The 18,076-nt window shown below is 41.7% G+C and overlaps 1 protein-coding gene across 3 annotated transcripts in view; it reads left to right on the top strand.

The window, feature by feature from the left end:
* The window catches only part of EDC3 (enhancer of mRNA decapping 3), a 181,557-nt gene that overhangs the window by 136,842 nt on the left and 26,639 nt on the right, over positions 1-18,076 (top strand). For all 3 annotated transcript variants that reach the window (XM_082252838.1, XM_082252836.1, XM_082252837.1), the window contains one exon: positions 3,366-3,583. In XM_082252838.1, the coding sequence (XP_082108964.1) occupies positions 3,366-3,583 (218 nt within the window). The remainder of the gene's footprint in view (positions 1-3,365; positions 3,584-18,076) is intronic.

Genomic DNA, 18,076 nt, shown 5'->3' with positions numbered 1-18,076 from the left:
GATGGTCGTCGAACCTCCCTGGCGGTTTCCACTGCGAGACAATCTTCTGTCTCAAGGACCGATCTTCCATTGTGCTCTACAGTCTCTGGCTTTAACGGCATGGCTGTTGAAAGCCAGGTCCTGAGGGATAGAGGTCTTCCACAGGCGGTCATCCTTACTTTGTTAAAGGCTCGTAAAGCCACTTCAAGGAAGATTTATCACCACACCTGGAAAGCGTATATCGCGTGGTGCGAAGCGCATGATCTTCACCCTCGTTCCTTCTCGGTGGCGAAGGACGTGGATCAGCATCTGGCGCAGACTACGGTCAAGGTTCAGTTGTCGGCCTTGGCCATCTTTTTTCAACGACCTTTGGTGTCGCATTCCTTGGTCCGCACATTCAACAATAAAAGTGATGAAAAGAAAAAAAAAATGAAAAGGATGGTGTAAAAATTTAAATAAAAAAAGTAAAAAAAAATAAATAAATTAAAGCACTCCTATCCCTCTGTGCTCGCACACATAGGAGAATGCAAGCATCTGTCTCGTGTTGTATGTAAACCGCAATTGCACCATGCATGTGAGGTATCACTGCAAATGTCCGATCGAGGGCAGTAATTCTAGTAGTAGACCTCCTCTGTAATTCTAAAGTGGTAACCTGTAAAGGCTTTTAAAAATGTAAAAAAAAGTAATTTGTCACCGTTGCATGGGCGTGTGCAGTTTAAAAGCATGGTTGTATTTGATATTTATGTACTCAGCAAAGGATCATATTTTATACTTTACCAAACAATTGGGCAAGATATTATGTTTGTGCGTTAAAACTTAAAACTCCAAAAAGTGTCTTCATTCCCCAAAATGTTGCGTTTCGAAAACATACGCAAATACTTTGTGACAAAAAAAATTGCAACGCTCACTATTTTATTCTGTAGGGCCTCTGCTTTAGAAAAAAAAATATATATATATATATATATTTGGGGGTTTACAGTAATTTTCTAGCAAAAAGAATAACAAAATGTGTCAGAAAAGGCTTGGTCTTCAAGTGGTTAGAAGAGTGGGTGATGTGTGGCATAAGATTCTAATGGTGCACATAAAATGCCAGGACAGTTCAAACACCCCCCCCCCCCCCCCCAAATTACCCCTTTTTGGAAAGTAGACACACCAAGCTATTTGCTAAGAGGCATGTTGAATCTATGGAATATTTAATGTTTTACCACAAGTTTTTATTTTTAATTTTTTTTACACAACGTTGTTACCTAAATTATATATTGCTCACGCATGCCATGGATATATGTAAATTACACCCCAAAACATGTTGAGCGCAATGGTTGTTATAGTAATTTGTCTTTTTTGTATCTTGTCAATAAAAAGAGTTTAAAAAAAAGAAACCCTAAAGGCGGTGATTGGTTTTCGGGGTCCTGTATGCAGCTAGACTGCCAATAAGGTCTCTCACATGTGGTATCCCCATACTCGGGAGAAGCAGCAGAATGTGCTTGGTGTGTAATTTCACATATACCCGTGACATGTGTGAGGTGACAACTTTGTGTAAAAAAAAAAAAATAAATAAATAAAATTTGTAATTATCCAGAAACTTGTAGCAAAACATAAAATATTCCATGTGCTCAACATGCCTCTCAGCAAATAGCTTGGGGTTTCTACTTTCCAAATGGGGGGGGGGGGGGCTTGTGCTATCTTGGTACTTCAGGGCCTCAGAAACTGTGATAGGTAGTGAGGAGGTGAAATGAGCAATTTACGCCCTTTGAAATGCTGAAGACGGTGATTGGTTTTCGGCACCCGTATACGGCTAGGCTCCCAAACAGTCTCACACATGTGGTATCTTTTTTTTTTTTTCAAAATTTTCAGTCTTTTTTAGTTCATATCGCAAAAAAATAAATCCCAGTGGTGATTAAATACCACCAAAAGAAAGCCCTGTTTGTTGGGAAAAAAGGAACATACATTTTGTTTTGGTACAGCCTTGCATGACCCGTTAAAGTAGCACAGTGCCAAATTGGAAAAAAAAGTCTCTGGTCAGGAAGGGGGTAAAACCTACCGGGGCTAAAGTGGTTAAGATTAGCTGAAAAATCAAGCCAAAAAATAAAAACGTTTGCCATTCCACAGTGAGAACACAGAATAAAATGTAATCATAGAAGAGCTGTGAGCTCAATGATATTCTAATTATTTGAAATGTACCTGTACTACAGTGATTTCCAGCTTCCACATGGATCAGCCAGGTATTAAATGTGCATTCTTAAATTGGTCCAAGCTGGACCAATGTAACTATGCAAAGAAAAGGCTGCATCTATAGTAAGATATGATGAAGTGAGAGCAGACTATGAATTTCTGCTTTTCAAAACCTTCTTATGTTCTGATACTCTTTAAAGTAAAGATTGTTTAAACATACAGTAGACATTTGGACACTTTGTACAAACATTGTGCCAAGTTTATGGTATTAGAAGTGTGTTTAATTTCAGGCTGCTGAATCTAGTTGCTTTGCTTTCTTAGTTATCAAGGCGACAGGCAAGAGAGATGGGCAGCAGTTCAGTTCAGAGAAAATATGTATCAAGCTCTCAGTGCCATAATTGTCATTACTAGACCCAATAAAGCTCAGTTTAAACTGAGAACCAAGCAACAGTGCGTGCAAGATAAGAGAAGAGGAATGAAGCCAGTTCTACAGACCGGCCTCAATTTCCCACTGTTAAAGTGATACGAGTGTTCCTGGAATGTTCTTTTCACTCGCAATGCAGATCTGCTCCCCTGTCTTCCTGCTCTTGCACCATTCCTGTAATACCAGTTATGCAGAGGTCTCTAGAGTACAAACCAATTTAGCAAGGTCGTGCTTTGTAAGCCTTGCGTGTGTATAAACAAGCACAGATAAATTACTAGGTGTGGGTTGGTCTTTAGAGTGAATAAACCGGATATTATTGCTGCTGCATGAAACATGCCGAAATCTCCCAGGACTTAAGATTACAATGATCATTAACTGTCTCAATGATCATTCACTGTCTCAGACATAAACACAAGAGTCATTGTCCCTGTGAAATTCCTTTTCAGATGCAAAACATATGAATATATTTTTAATGGGCTGTAATACTGATATCTAACGAGAAACCCTTGTCTAACAAGTTAACAACATTATTAGGTATAATATTTAGGTTTTCATTTTGTTAGATCGGGTTGAGCAAGTTGTTAATATTTGGTCTTGTACTCCACTGCCAGATCCTGTTGGTCATGAGTAAAAACCAGCTTCTTTTGTGAACAACATTAAAAGGCCTGTTGGAAGTTGGGTGCTCTCAATAACACTTTAAAGATATTAGTTGTTTATGATGTTTGAGCCTTTCTCAGACTTTGAGCTTGTGTAATGTATCCCAATCACAATTACATCCTTCTACTTCTAGGTTAAATCCTAAAAACATACACCAACGACCTACTGTGGCACTTCTGTGTGGACCTCACATCAAAGGAGCACAAGGCATTAGTTGTGGTCGTCATTTGGCCAATCATGATGTAGACGTTATCCTTTTCTTACCAAATTTTGTTAAAATGTTGGAGCCTGTTACGAACGAGCTGAATCTGTTCTGTCGGACTGAAGGCAAGCAGGTGTCAAATGTCAAAGGTATGTAATTTACATGTATTAAACTATCAGACAGAACCTGTTTTCTATTGTCTGTCTGTAGCAGTCATTTGCATGTCTGTGCTTTAGGTACATCTGGAGAGATATCCTTAACTTAAAGCTGGATGAGTTTTTAAACTAGGATTGAGGGGGGAGGGTAAATTAGATTATAATATACAGTAGGTCAGACAGGGGTCAGCCCTATTGGTGGGTGGAATGGGGAAAGATGGGAGGGGGGGGGGAGTTATGGCAGAGGATAAGAAGGTTCCCATGTTACAAACAACCATTGGAAATTGTACTATTTGTACCAAAATTAAAAAAAAGCAAAATAAGTGTGCAAAATGTGACAATGAATTAAAGTGTTTGTTCACCAATGCCAGATGTCTGCCAAGCAAAATAGGTGAGTTGGAAGCTCTGGTGCACGAGGAGAACTATGATTTAATTGAACTGAATCTTGGCTTCATTCTTCACATGACTGGGCTATTAATATTCTTGGCTATGCTCTCTTTGGGAAAGACAGGGTAAAACGGAGGGGTGGGGGTGTCTGTCTCTGTGAGAAGTGATCTCAAAGTGAGTGTAAAAGAGGACCTAGTTGATGTAGAGTGTGAGGCGTCTGAAGCAGTATGGGTTGAAATGTACAAGCCCAAATCCCAAAAAGTTGGGACACTGTACAAATTGTGAGTAAAAAAGAAATGGACTAATTTACAAATCTCATAATCTTATATTTTATTCACAATATAATATAGGTAACATATCAAATGTTGAAAGTGAGACATTTTGAAATGTCATGCCAAATATTGGCTCATTTTGGATTTCATGAGAGCTACACATTCCAGAAAAGTTGGGACAGGTAGCAATAAGAGGCCGAAAACATTAAAAGTACATATAAGGAACAGCTGGAGGACCAATTTGCAATTTATTAGGTCGATTGGCAACATGATTGGGTATAAAAAGAGCCTCTCAGAGTGGCAGTGTCTCTCAGAAGTCAAGATGGGCAGAGGATCACCAATTTCCCCAATGCTGCGGCGAAAAATAGTGGAGCAATATCAGAAAGGAGTTTCTCAGAGAAAAATTTGAAAGAGTTTGGAGTTATCATCTACAGTACATAATATCATCCAAAGATTCAGAGAATCTGGAACAATCTCTGCGCGTAAGGATCAAGGCCCGGAAAACCATACTGGATGTCCGTGATCTTCGGGCCCTTAGACGGCACTGCATCACATATAGGAATGCTACTGTAATGGGAATCACAACATGGGCTCAGGAATACTTCCAGAAAGCATTGTCGGTGAACACAATCCACCGTGTCATTCGCCGTTGCCAGCTAAAACTCCATAGGCCAAAAAAGAAGCCAAATCTAAACATGATCCAGAAGCGCAGGCGTTTTCTCTGGGCCAAGGCTCATTTAAAATGGACTGTGGCAAAATGGAAAACTGTTCTGTGGTCAGACAAATCAAAATTTGAAGTTCTTTTTGGGAAAACTGGGATGCCATGTCATCCGGACTAAAGAGGACATGGACAACCCAAGTTATCAGCGCTCAGTTCAGAAGCCTGCATCTCTGATGATATGGGGTGGCATGAGTGCGTGTGGCATGGGCAACTTACACATCTGGAAAGGCACCATCAATGCTGAAAGGTATATCCAAGTTCTAGAACAACATATACTCGTCGTCTCTTTCAGGGAAGACCTTGCATTTTTCAACATGACAATGCTAGACCACATACTGCATCAATTACAACATCATGGCTGCATAGAAGACCTTAGACTCACTCACCTATAATGTGCTGCTCTGCTGCTACTCACCTAATGTGCTGTGCTGGTGGCAGGGGCCAGGGCGCTGTGGTGGCAGGAAGGATGGCAGGGCACTGTAGTGGCACTGGCAGGCCAGTCAGGCGCTGTTGTGGCAGGCAGCCAGTGCACTGTGGGGTGACAAGCAGCCAGGCTTTACTTTCTCTCAGCAGTCGGCAGGACACCTATTGTTCTTCTAAACCGCGCAGGGCACTGCTGGAGGGGGTGGGGGATGGAGCACTGGAGCCAGCCCCAACACTGTTTAGGCGCGGAGGAATAAGTTCCTCCTCCACTGTGAATGCTGGGGCGGCGGGCCAGGCATATGACGTCACAGGCGGTAGGCGATCTAGCAACCAGTGATACAGGAAGGAAGCACAGCAGAGGCAGAGCGGTCAGCGGTGCGGCCGGCATCGATGTGGGAATTGGGATTTACTTCTGTCTGCAGAGCGGCGCCCCCCCCCTTTTCAACAGTAGATCGGCCCTGCGCTGCGTACCAGTACGCTAAAATCACGTTCTGGGCGCGTAGGGAGAGGTGGCGGTACTCTCAAGAGCTTTTTTCGGAAGTGGCGGTACTGAGTACCGGTGCGTACTGGCCCACTTAAAGCACTGGTCTGGGATTAAAAGTACCATTTCAGTCTTTGCAGATGACATCAAGCTTTGCAGTGGAATAACTTCTTTACATGTCTCCAATTTACAAGCTGACCTCAATGCACTTTTTCATTGGGAAACTATGTGGCAAATGAGGTTTATTGTTGATAAATGTCAAGTTATCCACTTGGGGGCTAAGAATATGCATGCATCATACAGTCTAGGCGGAGTAGAACTGGGGGAATCCATATCGGAGAAGGATCTGGGTGTTCTGGTAGATCATAAACCTAATAATAACATGCCTTGCCAAGCTACGATTTCCAAAGCAAGTAAAGTGCTTTCTTGTATTAACAGAAGCATGGACTCCAGAGAGAGAGAGAGAGATAATTTTGCCCCTGTACAAATCATTAGTAAGACCTCATCTGGAATATGCAGTTCAGTTTTGGGCACCAGTTCTTAAAAAGGATATCGGGGAACTTGAGAGAGTGCAGAGAAGGGCAACCAAACTGATAAGAGGCATGGAGGAGCTCAGCTATGAGAAAAGATTAGAGGAACTGAATGTATTCTCTCTTGAGAAGAGGAGATTAAGGGGGGATATGATCAACATGTATAAATACATTCCAAATAGTGAACTTGGTGTTGTTCGCTTTAAGGTCAACACAGAAGATAAGGGGGCACTCTTTACGTCTAGAGGAAAACCGATTTAGTCTCCAAATACGGAAAGGTTTCTTCACCGTAAAAGCTGTGAAAATGTGGAATACACTCCCTCCAGAGCTGGTTCTGGCTAGCTCACTAGATTGCTTTAAAAAAGGCCTGGATTCTTTCCTGGGTGTACTTGATATAAGCAGGTACTAATATTTATAGGTAAAGTTGGTCAAGGGAATATCAGATTGCCTCTTGGGGAATCAGGAAGGATTTTTTTTCCCCTGCTGTAGCAAATTGGATCATGCTTTGCTGGGGTTTTACCCCTTCCTCTGGATCAACTGCGGGTATAGGATTGTGTATTTGGGATTGTATGGTTGGGTTTTCATTACTGTTTTTTTTTTTTTTTTTTTATTGGTTGAGCCAGGTGAATTATACCTTGGTTTTTTTCAGGACAAATAGGGCTTTCAATTTGTAGTAAATGGTTATCTCCTGATTTTTTTATTTTTTTGTATTTCTAAAGAAAAATTAGCACAAAATAGTTTAAAAAAAAAATAATAATAATTACATTTAGCTGTATATTTCTTACTACCATAACCTACCACCAAAGAATAACCCAAAATAAACTCTCCTGCTCCTGACGATCGCAGCGATACCACATATGTGTACATTATATGTTGTTTTTACCCGTAGTACAGCCCAGAATCAATAGTGTGCATTTTGTTTTTTTGTTTTTTTTGTCTTACCTCAAACATACTGATACGAATTAAAAAAAAAAAAAATATATATATATATATATATATATATATATATATATATATATATATATATACATACTGACCCTGAACTTTGATGTTGACCTTTTGACCCTTACTTGACCCTACCTTGGCTCTGACCTAGATTAAACCTTGATTTAGATTTTTTTTTTTTACACACATTTTTTATTTTTATTCTTTGCAAGGAGAGAGAGAGTGTATCTTTCCTCTCTGTTCACAGAGAGAGAGAAACACAGGGGCGGGCTTCACAGCCAATCGGAGGCTACCACAGTGATCAAGTGACCTGGAATCGGGAGTTCCAGGTCGCGATTGCCAGTACGGGACCCGGGGTTCTCCGTGACACCTTGGTCTCTGCACTGTGCGGCGTGCACAAAGGGAGATACACATATGTGGGGCCCCACTGCAAAAAGCCCATTGCTGGGGGGGCTGCATTTATGTGTTCTGTCGGTGTCAAGGGGTTAACCTACCAGCATGTCTTTGGAGTGGGGGAGGAAAGGAGTACCCAGAGAAAACTCATGCAGGCACAAGAACATGCAAACTCTATGCAGGCAGTGCCGTATTTGGAGTTTGAACCAACAAACCTAGTATTAACCACAGCTTTGGTTGTAAACTTTGTTTCTTAGTACAGTCGTGGCCAAAAGTTTTGAGAATGACACAAATATTCATTTTCACAAAGTCTGCTGCCTCCAGTGTTTTTAGATCTTTTAGTTAGATGTTACTATGGTATATTGAAGTATAATTACAAGCATTTCATAAGTGGCAAAGGTGACAAAATACATGGAGTTTATGCAAAGAGTCAGTATTTGCAGTGTTGACCCTTTTTTTTTTTTTTTTTTTTTTTTTTCAAGACCTTTGCAATTCCCCCCCGGCATGCTGTCAATCAACTCAGTCCTGGGACCAACCTTGTTCAATTTATTCATAAACAGCATTGAGGACGGGATCAGTAGCTCAATCTCAGTTTTTGCAGATGACACAAAATTGGGCAGGGCAATAACTTCACAGCATGAGGCAGATATCTTACAGAATGACCTGCACAAAATAACAGAGTGGGCAACTAAATGGCAAATGAGGTTTAATGTGGAGAAGTGTAAGGTTTTGCACTTGGGGACTAAAAACATAAAAGCACAATACACTATAAGGGGGGGGGGGGACCTTTGGGGGAATCAAAAAATGGAGAAAGATCTGGGAGTCTTAGTAGAGGATAGACTAGGCAATAGCATGAAATGTCAAGCTGCAGCTGCCAAAGCCGGCAGAATATTAGCATGTATAAGGAAGGGGATGTATTCCAGAGATAAAACTATAATCCTACCACTTCATTAAACCCTGGTCCGACCACATCTGGAGTATTCTGTCCAGTTCTGGCCGCCAGTCCTCAGGAGGGATGTGTTGGAGCTGGAGAGAGTCCAAAGAAGGGCAACTAAACTAATTAGGGGATTGGAGGACCTTAATTATGAAGAGTGTTTACAATCGCTTGATTTATTCTCCCTGGAGAAGACGCCTGAGAGGGGAAAAGATAGCAATTTACAAATACCTCAATAGTGATCTCCGCATAGAAAAAAAACTATTCAGTCACAAGGAGTACGTGAGGATGTGAGGACATACAATGCGATTAGAGGATAAGCGTTTTAACCCCAGGCAACGCAGGGGGTTCTTTACTGTTAGGGCTACAAGATTGTGGAATTCTCTACCACAAGAGGTAGTTACTGCGGGAAGTATGGCTACTTTCAAAAGACTCTTGGACATACATCTCAAGGATCAGAACATTAAGGGGTATGAGAAATTATTACGGCCACACACACCTACACAGGTTGAACTGGATGGACTATATAGTCTTTATTCATTCTCAACTACTATGTAACTTCTGGGCCACATCCTGACTGATGACAGCCCATTCTTGAATAATCAATGCTTGGGAGTTTGTCAGAATTTGTGGGGATTTTTTGTTCACCTGCCTCTTGAGAATTGACCACAAGTTTTCAATGGGATTAAGATCTGGGGAGTTTCCTGGCCAAAATGTCTGTTTTGTTCCCCAAGCCGCTTATCACTTTTTCCTTATGACAAGGTGCTCCATCATACTGGAAAAGGCATTTTTCCTCACTAAACTATTTTTGGATGGCTGGGAGAAATTGCTCTCGGAGGAGGTTTTTGTACCATTCTTTTATTCATGGATGAATTTTGAGTGAGCCCACCCCACCGCCTTGGCTGAGCAGCAACCCCAAACATAAATTGTCTAAAGATGCTTTACTGTTGGCATGACACAGGACTGATAGTAGCACTCTTTTCTTCTCCGGACAAGGTTTTTTTCCTAATACCTCAAGCATTTGGAAAGAGAAAAGGACTTTACCCCAGTCCTCAGCAGTCCAATCCTTGTACCTTTTGCAGAATATCAGTTTGTCCCTGATGTTTTTCCTGGAGAGAAGTGTGGCTTCTTTGCTGCTCTTCTTGACACCAGGCCATCCTCCAAAAGTCTTCTCTTCACTGTGCGTTCAAATGCGTTCACACCTGCCTGCTGCCATACCTGAGCAAGCTCTGCACTGATGGTGCCCCAATCCCATAGCTGAACCAACTGTAGGAGACAGTCCTTGCGCTGGCTGGACTTTCTTGGGTGCCCTATAGCCTTCTTCACAAATGCAGTGAAAATGTTTTTTTTATTGGATTAAGTTCATTTTCATTGCAAAGAGGGACTTTGCAATTAATTGCAATTTATTTGATTACTCTTCATAACAGTCTGGAGTATATGCAAATTGCCATAATAAAAACAGAGGCAGCAGGCTTTGTGAAAAAAATGTCATTCTGAAAACTTCTTGCCACAGCTGTATACCTTTCCTGATCACACCCACATCAGAGTCCTATATGCCTAATTAAACTGGAAGTAAGGTTAGAAATTCCTGGCCTATATCACTTCCCAAGTGTTTTTTATGTCCACTGGGAGAGGTGTAAAATGTTGTTTCGGACTAGCAAAAGACCGACCTGTTATTAAAAGCAGTAGGATTATAGGATTAGTTCAGGCTTACCTGCCATGTGGTGGGGTTTGCTTTATCTTTAATTGATGCCCTGGTACAGGCTAAGACTTGGTGGAGGAGTATAGTGCCTATTATGACCAGATGCCCCAAAAGGGTGTGGCCATGAGTTAGGTGAGGGTAAGACAGTGCAGTTCAGCCCTAGCACTGGGATGCCCGAGACAGTAAGGACACACTAACATTGTTGTAGAGGGTTGTAGTAGCAGAGTTGCTGCTGTGTTGCAATGCATTTTCTATTCAGCTGTAAAATCACTAGTACGCCATGATCACTAGTAATCGCACAGGACAACATAATCTACTGAAGCTGACAAAGAAAAATGCTCAATGATGAATTTTGTAGTACTAGGAATAAAATTGCAGCCGTTGAAAGGCATGTGTCATGCTGATGCCAATTATTTGTAAAGGTTAGTGTACACTACAATGCATCTCTGAAGAGTGATCTGTGGTCAGATTGCACTTCAGAGAGCATTTGACAGGCAGTAAGCAGACATTGTATTTCCTCCTCACTGCCTGTTTAAACTCAACACTATTCCGCTGCAACCGTACACTGCATACGGATGCAGGGCTCCCCCATTTAGTTGAATGGGGATAATGTTTCCCACACCAGAATGCAAAACGTCGTGACATATGCCCCCCAGTGTCTTTACAGCATCACGGGCAAAGTTTTGGGGGGGGGGGTGTTATTATAGCTCAGCTGCACATTGTTCCTGCCCCCTCAAACACAAGTGTACACAAGGCCTTTCTCAGTTGCTGATTTTGTGCAACATTTGAAGTTGGCAACAGAATCACCAGCTTAAGTATGTAATCATGTTATCCAGTACTGCTGCTGACCCCAAGGTCGCACCAGCAACTTGTAGCTGCCTGAGGAATTGTAGTCATTTGCAGCAGCATGAAATATAGTAATCAGAGATAAGTGATTACCTATAGTGCTTGCTAAAGTATATCAACCACAATAGTGAGGAAATAAAAATGACAATATAAAAACCACAATATAAAAAACTTGCTGTAGATATTAAAATATAGTACTAATTAGATAAATAAAGTATAAATATAAAATGAGTATTGTGCTCCGTAATGTGACAAATGACGATATCTAAAAAAAATATTAATCAATAGTGGCTAAAGTTCATGTGCACAAAAACAGTTGATGAATTATAGCAAACAGTCCATAATAAAGTATCATCCACCAAAATGTGACTTCTAAGTGAAAAAAACAGTCCAAAGATTACTAAAGTGCAGGTGCTTCTTTCTTTCTTTCCCAGGTATCCCTTCACTGTGGAAAATAGATAAATTTCAAACTCACCAGAAAATGTGGGTCCTATATGCCTTACGGCATTAAGACCAATCGTGCTTAAAAGACCCTCTCCAGGTCCGGATGCATTCCCTCCTGGCGAATAGAGCTATCCCTCTGCAGTACCACTTTTACTGCTAGTAGTCTCCAAAGTGGGTATATTTCCTTCAAACACAATTGCTCCTTCTTGGAATGATAATCCTCCAGTTGGGTCACCTCCAATCACGGGTGTATAATAAAAGGAATAAAAAAAACGGATAGTGCAGTACTGTTTGAAAATGGTTTAATATTGCACACAACCCCGGTCACTCCAACAAATACAATCCCAGTGAGGTGATAAAAAACAGGTAAAAAACATCAGGAAGGTTCAATAAAAACAAATGGTATCAAACGGTGAGGCAAACGTGAATATTACTCCATAAAAACAAGCAAAAAACGCTGCCATACATGTGAGCTGCAAGTGGAGAGCGGTAGTTCCGGCTTGCGTTCCACTAAGCCCGTATGACGTCATGACGTGCGTTCCACCTAACGAGTTTCGTCATTGGCTAGACGTCTTCAGTCTTCTCTGAAGACGTCTAGCCAATGACAAAACGCGTTAGGGGGGGAACGCAAGTCGTGACGTCATACGGGCTTAGTGGAACGCAAGCCGGAACTACCGCTCTCCACTTGCAGCTCACATGTATGACGGCGTTTTTTGCTTGTTTTTATGGAGTAATATTCACGTTTGCCTCACCGTTTGATACCATTTGTTTTTATTGAACCTTCCTGATGTTTTTTACCTGTTTTTTATCACCTCACTGGGATTGTATTTGTTGGAGTGACCGGGGTTGTGTGCAATATTAAACCATTTTCAAACAGTACTGCACTATCCGTTTTTTTTATTCCTTTTATTATACACCCGTGATTGGAGGTGACCCAACAGGAGGATTATCATTCCAAGAAGGAGCAATTGTGTTTGAAGGAAATATACCCGCTTTGGAGACTACTAGCAGTAAAAGTGGTACTGCAGAGGGATAGCTCTATTCGCCAGGAGGGAATGCATCCGGACCTGGAGAGGGTCTTTTAAGCACGATTGGTCTTAATGCCGTAAGGCCCTGGTCCCCAACCCTGGTCCTCAGGGCCCATTGACAGGCCAGGTTTGCAAGATAACTGAAATACATCCCAGGTGATATAATTTGCTGTTCAGTGATTGCATTGCTCTAGTCTGCATCTCCCCAAGGTAATACTTAAAATCTGGCCTGTTAGTGGGCCCTGAGGACCGGAGTTGAGGACCACTGCCGTAAGGCATATAGGACCCACATTTTCTGGTGAGTTTGAAATTTATCTATTTTCTACGGTGAAGGGATACCTGGGAAAGAAAGAAGCACCTGCACTTTAATAATCTTTGGACTGTTTTTTTCACTTAGAAGTCCCATTTTGGTGGATGATACTTTATTATGGACTGTTTGCTATAATTCATCAACTGTTTTTGTGCACATGAACTTTAGCCACTATTGATTAATATTTTTTTTTAGATATCGTCATTTGTCACATTACGGAGCACAATACTCATTTTATATTTATACTTTATTTATCTAATTAGCACTATATTTTAATATCTACAGCAAGTTTTTTATATTGTGGTTTTTATATTGTCATTTTTATTTCCTCACTATTGTGGTTGATATACTTTAGCAAGCGCTATAGGTAATCACTTATCTCTGATTACTATATTTTATCGTCAGCACTAGCACTTTACTATAGCAGCTGCAATCTATTTATTCACTTTCATCTATTCATAATATTTTTACTATATTATCACTAGGTCCTCAAACACCTTTATAGGTCCCCTCATTTGGCGCGTGTAATATACTTTGTATATTTTTTTCTAATATTTGCAGCAACATCTCTGTAACCATCTAAAAATTCCCAGAGAAAATAGGCAGAAAGATGTTCTTGCTACAAATCTGTGCACCAAAGTTGCTACCGTAGTAAGCTTTTAGAGCTTGCAGCTGGGGAGTGTTAAAAATAGGCAGTTGAGCCATGGTTTTACCACCCCCTGAAGCTGCAAAGGCAGCCAGACAGAGTTGTAGAGGGGTTTATGCTTTGCTTCACAACTGTGGCAAAAATTATACCCATGTTGTATTCGGCAAGAGCTGCCACAAATGTAAGCAAATGTATATGTTGCAAACTCTGGGCTATATAAAAACAATACAGTAAACTAATTAAGAGATAAAAGGAACAGCCAGCACTTGCATACAGGATACACTATATGCTATAATCATACACAAGTGCAGCTCTCCAAATAATATAGAATGATAAACCAGCAAACCGTGCCATAAATAAATCCTGATGGCTACAGCTGGTGAATATGTATTTTATATACACATCAAGGAACAATTTACCAGTTTAATCTGATTTAAAAAGAATGGGACTTAGTGAGACAAATATGGATGGCTGAATCCCTGATTCCACAAAATAGGAACAAAAGGGAACCATGAGGAAAGGAAATACCCTTAATTCCTATACATGAAAAATACAAAAAACATTAAAGACAATCCGAGAAAAGGAAAAGGAAGGAAAGGGGTGTAATAAATAAAAAACAAACTTTCTGGATAATATGTGCAACCAAGATAATAAGAATGAAAAGCCAAGGAAACCAACAACCATGTTGGTTATTGCTGTAAATATTACAACAGAAATAAACTCTCCAAACTGCCTCAAAAATAGCGAATAGAACGCGGTAATGGCAAGTAGCATGTGCAGCCTCATGTGGCGACGATATGTCGAGCGGACATGGGGCCACCCTAAAATAGTCCAAGAAAAAGAGGCTCCTCCTTCCGCCTCTTATTCTCCACGCTGCGTCCCACTGTCTCGATCAAGGCGGCCAGGGATTGCGGCGTTCTCCCATGACAGTGACGCACTTAACGGTTAAATCGGAAGTGACGTCTGACGTGAGTCAAACAGAAACCCGAAAATAAAACTATGACAACAGCGAAATAATATTAATCAAAGCCATTCCAATCCACACATGATTGGGACAAGCTGAACCAAAACAAGAATCAAAGAAATATAAAAAACAAGTCTCCCAACATGCAAACTCCATACATGCCCTGCAAAAAATAAAAAGGGAGGGAAAGGAAATACATTACCCACCATGTAGGACATGGCTCACCAGCTACACAACACATACTAATCCTTAATAAGAATAAAAATGACTTATTTTAAATAGGGCTACCTCTTTCTAGGGGCCATCAGGGGCGCCTTAAATAAAAAAAAAAATTAAATACATTTGACACTAACTTTTACCTTTTTTTTTGTTATCTTCATTGCTCTTACAAGGGATGAACAACATGCCTTCTAATAGCATGAGCGGTGACCGGTCCTCTTTATTGAGAAACTTGTGGTCTATTGGACCCCAGATTTCTCCTTTGGCCTCCAATGCAGCCAATCAGGCACAAATTGGTCTAATTGGCTTCTTAACGGCCAGGTAAACAAAGAAGAGAAACAAACAGGGACAATTCTCATCACTTCCTGTTTCTGACATCACACAGTGGGAGGAACCTCTCGCTGTGTGCCCAGAACTGGATGCCATCCTTACCAGACTCCCCATTTGCTTATTAGAGCCCAGTAAACGTGACGGCAGGGGGTGTGACCTCCTCCAGCTGCTTCTAAAAGTAATCCAGCGGCTCGTTAGCCGCTCGGATTACTTTTATTTTTTGCGCAGAATCCCTGACCCTAAAAATATCGCACTCCTTGCTGCAGCAATAACTGAGATATCACCCTTCCCATCCGAGGACGTTTATAAATGTACGGTGGCTAGGAAGTGGTAATAGCAGTTTGCAAATTTTATGATATGGCCGCAAAGTCGGTTATGATTAATTTCTGGTTTTGGGGTTTTCCTTCCCTTCCAGTTAGATGTGGTGTATAAGATGCATGGCTCTGCACGGCTTCCGTGCCCTGGATGACATCCTATATGATGAAACATGTTAGGCAGAGGCAAAAGCTATGAGATCACCATGCATGTGCGCTAGCTACAATGCCTTTCAAAAGTATTCACCCTTCTTGGCATTTTTTGTGTTTTGTTGCCTCACAACCTGGAATTAACATGGATTGTTTAAAGATTTGCATCATTTAATTTACAGAACATGCCCACAACTTTGAAGATGTTTTTTTTTTTTTTTTTTTTGTGAAGCAAACCATAAATGGGACAACATAACAGAAACCGTCAATGTGCATAACTTTTCACCCCCCTAAAGTCAATACTTTGTAGAGCCACATTTTGTGGCAATCACTGCTCCAAGTCGCTTTGGATAAGTCTCTATGAGCTTGCCACATCTTACCACTGGGATTTTTGCCCTTTCTTTGCAAAACTGCTCCAGCTCCTTCAAGTTGGATGGTTTGCGCTTGTGAACCGCAATCTTTAAGTCTGACCACAGATTTTCTATTGGATTGAGGTCTGGGCTTTGACTAGGCCATTCCAACACATTTACATGTTTCCCCTTAAACCACTCAAGTGTTGCTTTTGCAGTGTGTTTGGGGTCATTGTCCTGCTGGAAGGTGAACCGCCGTCCTAGCCTCAAATCACGCACAGAGTGGTACAGGTTTTGCTCGAGAATATCCCTGTATTTAGCACCATCCATCTCTCCCTCAACTCTGACCAGTTTCCCAGTCCCGGCTGCTGAAATACATACCCACAGCATGATGCTGCCACCACCATGTTTTACTGTGGGGATGGTGTTCTTTGGGTTTGCTGTTGTGCCATGTTCTTTCCATTAGGTTATGATAGATTTGATGGTGCTCCTGGGGATCAACAAAGATTTTGATATTTTTTTTATAACCTAACCCTGACTTGTACTTCTCAATAACATTATCCCTTACTTGTTTGGAGAGTTCCTTGGTCTTCATGGCAGTGTTTGGTTTGTGATGCCTCTTGCTTAGGTGTTGCAGCCTCTGGGGCCTATTAAAAAAGGTGTGTGTATATGTAATGACAGATCATGTGGCACTTAGATTGCACACAGGTGGACATCATTTCACTAATTATGTGACTTCTAAAGGTAATTGTACCAGAGCTTTTTTATGGGTTTCATAACAAAGGGGGTGAATACATACGCACATGCCAATTTTTTGTTTTCTATTTTTAAAAAATAGTTTTATGTATATATTTTTCTCATTTCACTTCACCAACTTAGACTATTTTGTTCTGATCCATTACATAAAATTCAGATTAACCAAACATTGAATTTATGGCTGTAATGTAACAAAATAGGTAAAAAGTCAAGAAATTCTGGGTATTGTAGTTTGGAGAAAGAGAGGAATTTGTTAATATGCATTATAACTTCCTAAAGCAGGATACTACATCAACAGTGATGTTAAACATTTTTTTTAACTACTTCCATACCGAGTCATGTAAAATGACGTTGGCAAAGTGGTTGTAAGGATCCGGGCCGCCGTCATATGACGTCGCCCGGATCTCCCCTCTACTGCGCGCCCCCGGGGGCGCGCAGCGCGGCGATCAGGGGTGAGGCTCGTCCCTCGGACATAGCCCATCCCTGATCAAGGTAAACAGCCAATAGAAATTGGCTGTTTACCATGTGATCGGCTGTGTCAATCACAGCCGATCACATGAGCGGCTCCAGCACGAGCCGCTCGTTCTCTCTGCAATGCGCGCCCCCGGGGGCGCGCAGAGCAGCGATCGGGGAACGAGGCTCGTCCCTCGGACAGAGTCGATCCCCGATCTAGGTAAAGAGCCAATGAAATTGGCTCTTTACCACGTGACCGGCTGTGTCCAATCACAATCGGTCACAAATGTCTACAGAGAACACGGTAACTAGCTGTCACCGTGTTCTCCTCCTCACACACTGATCCTGTGTGAGGAAGAGAGTGTGGTAATAGCTAGTTACCAATTACGGTGCACCCCAAACACACTGATTGCCCCCCCCCCCCCAATATAGAGCACCTGTCACTAGCCCATCAAAGTACCCGAGTACCTGTCACCAGCCCATCAGGTACTCAGATGACAGGTACTCGGGTACTCTGATGGGCTGGTGACAGGTACTCGGGTACTCTGATGACGGGTACTCGGGTACTCTGATGACGGGTACTCTGACGACGGGTACTCGGGTACTCTGATGACAGGTACTCGGGTACTTTGAGTACCTGTCAACGGAGTACCCGTCATCAGAGTACCTGAGTACCCGTGTACCTTCCACCTGCTCATCAGAGTACCTGACGCCTGAAGTACCCGAGTACTTGCCGCCTGCTCATCAGTACCCATCACTACTCATCAGTACCTATCACGTATCAGTACTGATCATCAGTACCCATCAGTACAGTATCACCTATCAGTATCAGTACTACTCATCAATACCTATCATCTGCCTGTCACCTGCCCATCAGAGTACCCGAGTA

The sequence above is a fragment of the Pelophylax lessonae genome (genome assembly GCF_965119305.1).
Source record: "Pelophylax lessonae genome assembly, chromosome: 4".
NCBI classification, from domain to species: Eukaryota; Metazoa; Chordata; class Amphibia; order Anura; family Ranidae; genus Pelophylax; species Pelophylax lessonae.
This window is presented reverse-complemented; position numbering and strand designations above follow the sequence as displayed.